Source organism: Echinococcus granulosus (assembly GCF_000524195.1).
Source record: "Echinococcus granulosus chromosome Unknown EG_S00228, whole genome shotgun sequence".
In the NCBI taxonomy this organism is placed as follows: Eukaryota; Metazoa; Platyhelminthes; class Cestoda; order Cyclophyllidea; family Taeniidae; genus Echinococcus; species Echinococcus granulosus.
This window is the reverse complement of record NW_020170608.1, coordinates 60378-62703: the sequence shown is the minus strand read 5'-3', so window position 1 is coordinate 62703 and position 2326 is coordinate 60378. Positions and strand designations below refer to the sequence as shown.

Below are 2326 nucleotides of genomic sequence, written 5' to 3'. Positions count from 1 at the left end.
GGAGGGCAGGCGATGCCACCCGTCTCCATCCCCATTAGCACGCAGGCCTATATCCTCTCCTACCTTTTCCAAAAGCAGTGGTCAAAATCTTCTCTTCGTGCCTTTTACCAATCGGGATGGACAGCAAATGGGTAAATAGAGAAGTATACCAGAGTTGAGCAAGGTAAAGACTACTGTTCTTCCCTTCTAGTTGCTGATCATGTCTAAGCCCCAAAAATGGCCATTCTATCCCCTTAGTTCCTCATATTTATGTGATTTTCCTTTCCCCCTATTGTTCTAAAACTATTCATGATTAATGCTGATGCTGAGTCCGTCTTCTGATCGTCCTGTAATGATGGCAAAGAAAACGACGAATTACGGTTCAACCACAGCGATGCAGATCATAGTGGATGGCGTACAAATGTAATGCCACTACATCACCTCAATTACCTCTAGCGTCTAATTTTTTTGTTTTCCTATTTGGCGGGTTCAAAGGAAGGCTGAACACAGAGTCATTGAATGCATCTCCTTATCCATTAGCAAGAGGACGGCCACAAACGAGGGCGAAACAGTCGCTTTTTGCCGAATTGCCTTATTTTGTGAACGTACACTCTTTCCTCTGCTTGCATAACGCACAAGGCAGAACTTGAAAAAAATAATTTGCCATTTTTGCAAACTCCTCTCTTATTGCCGATGTCGTATTTCGGTACTATCAAGGTATTGGTTACCGCAGGACTGAGGGAGGTGGAGCGTAGGAATTGCTCATCGTCGAATGGAAGTACTTCCCGTCGGTGACCCAGCTGGCCGCTTGATGCAGCGTAACCACACATTCGTTGACATGATGCATATTTGCGTGTGTTTTAGGGATGCAGAACAACTTGATCGCCTGTGTGATCGTCGTCTTCCTCTGCATCATCTCCTCCACCATTGTGGGCGCCGTCGGCGTCCTCGCTCGCATGGTGCCCGCAGCCATGGTCAACGCCTACCTCTACCTCACCGCCTGCAAGTTCACCCCCTCACTTGTTACTCGACCCTGTCACTTTGGCAGTTTTGACAGCTTCATTACCATTGTCACAGAGTTGGCTTAAGGAGGCAATTTAAATGACTAGGACCCATTTGTAAAGTTTTTGAATTGGCACTCAGTGTTTACTTCTTAATCGTTCTCTGCATTTGTATGTTTTATCAGAATACGTTACTTCTAGTAGGCATTTTATAAAAAACAGTTAATTTTTTTATCTGTGTCTATTTGGCTTGGAGCACACATGTGTCACTACCCACTACGATTCGTTCGATCACCATCGTTGCAGGTTAAGTTTTCGCTGCTTGTTACAATAACAGTAGTAAGAAGAGCAGAGGCGAATAACTTGGAGGTCCTTGATGTGCATTGTTATCGGTTAATTCCTGACTCGTGGCCTCCATTTGTATGGCAATCAGCGACATCCAAATAGGCATTCTAGAAGATTTGGTTAGTAAAATGAAGAATTTGTTTATACGGAGGGATGCTGAATGTGTCAGAGGACTTGTCTAATTAGCGGCAAAAAGCATCAAATTGTGAATGATGAGAACAAGCTGGAATTTTACAATGATTTTTTTCATGTTGTCGCCATTTCTCCTTCAGGTGTGTTCATTATATTTGCCAACTGCATTGAGCACATCAAGGTGAATCACATGCAATGGAAATGGGGACCCTGTTACCCAATCGTCAATCTCCCCGCTGATGTGAGTTTGCCCTCCTGACGTTGCGTGGGGTGGATAACCTCCTTGAGTGTGTAACAGGGCGAGAGATGCAGTGACCTTACGTCGAAGTGTTTCTGCATGTGTTGCTAATTTTGAAGGGGTAGCTGAGATATGCTGCGCTTTCAAACTCCACTAGTGGCCAAAGGACTGCAGTGATATAAGTAGTTTCAACTGGCTTTGTTCCAACATTTGTAAGGTTGACGAAGCTCTTGTTGACTATCCACGCACTGCATGCTCGCCACCTACTTCACATGGATTATCCGGTCTAAACCAAACTATGTGTGATTTCTGCCTCTCATCACAGGCTACATTTCTCATAATGCCATTAACCTCATCCGCGGGAAAGCATGCATGTTGTTTCGGATGGGAAAGAGATGGGAGAGAAAGAGGAGGAAAAGAGGGCCAAAAAGGAAGAAAAAGTAAGGTGGTTTCACTTTGTCCTCCTCCATTATCAAGCCTCCATATTTTCTAAAATGCAATTGTTGAATTTTCTACATCATGGACAATCGCATACGATGCAGAGCTAACATTTTGGAAATGTACATGCATGAAAACGCATGTACCAGCTGTATCTCATTAAAATAAATCAAGAGGTCACTAGGAGTGCTCT

General features: G+C 44.0%; 1 protein-coding gene across 1 annotated transcript in view; it reads left to right on the top strand. All coding sequences in view use genetic code 11, as the record gives it.

Moving 5' to 3' along the window:
• Positions 1-1485: 1485 nt before the first annotated feature.
• EGR_10519 (hypothetical protein) overlaps positions 1486-2326 on the top strand; it is a gene marked incomplete at both ends in the record, with an annotated part of 2913 nt that continues 2072 nt past the window's right edge. Inside the window, 2 exons of the mRNA XM_024499768.1 lie at positions 1486-1638; positions 1913-2135. Of these exons, the coding sequence (XP_024345822.1) occupies positions 1486-1638; positions 1913-2135 (376 nt within the window). The remainder of the gene's footprint in view (positions 1639-1912; positions 2136-2326) is intronic.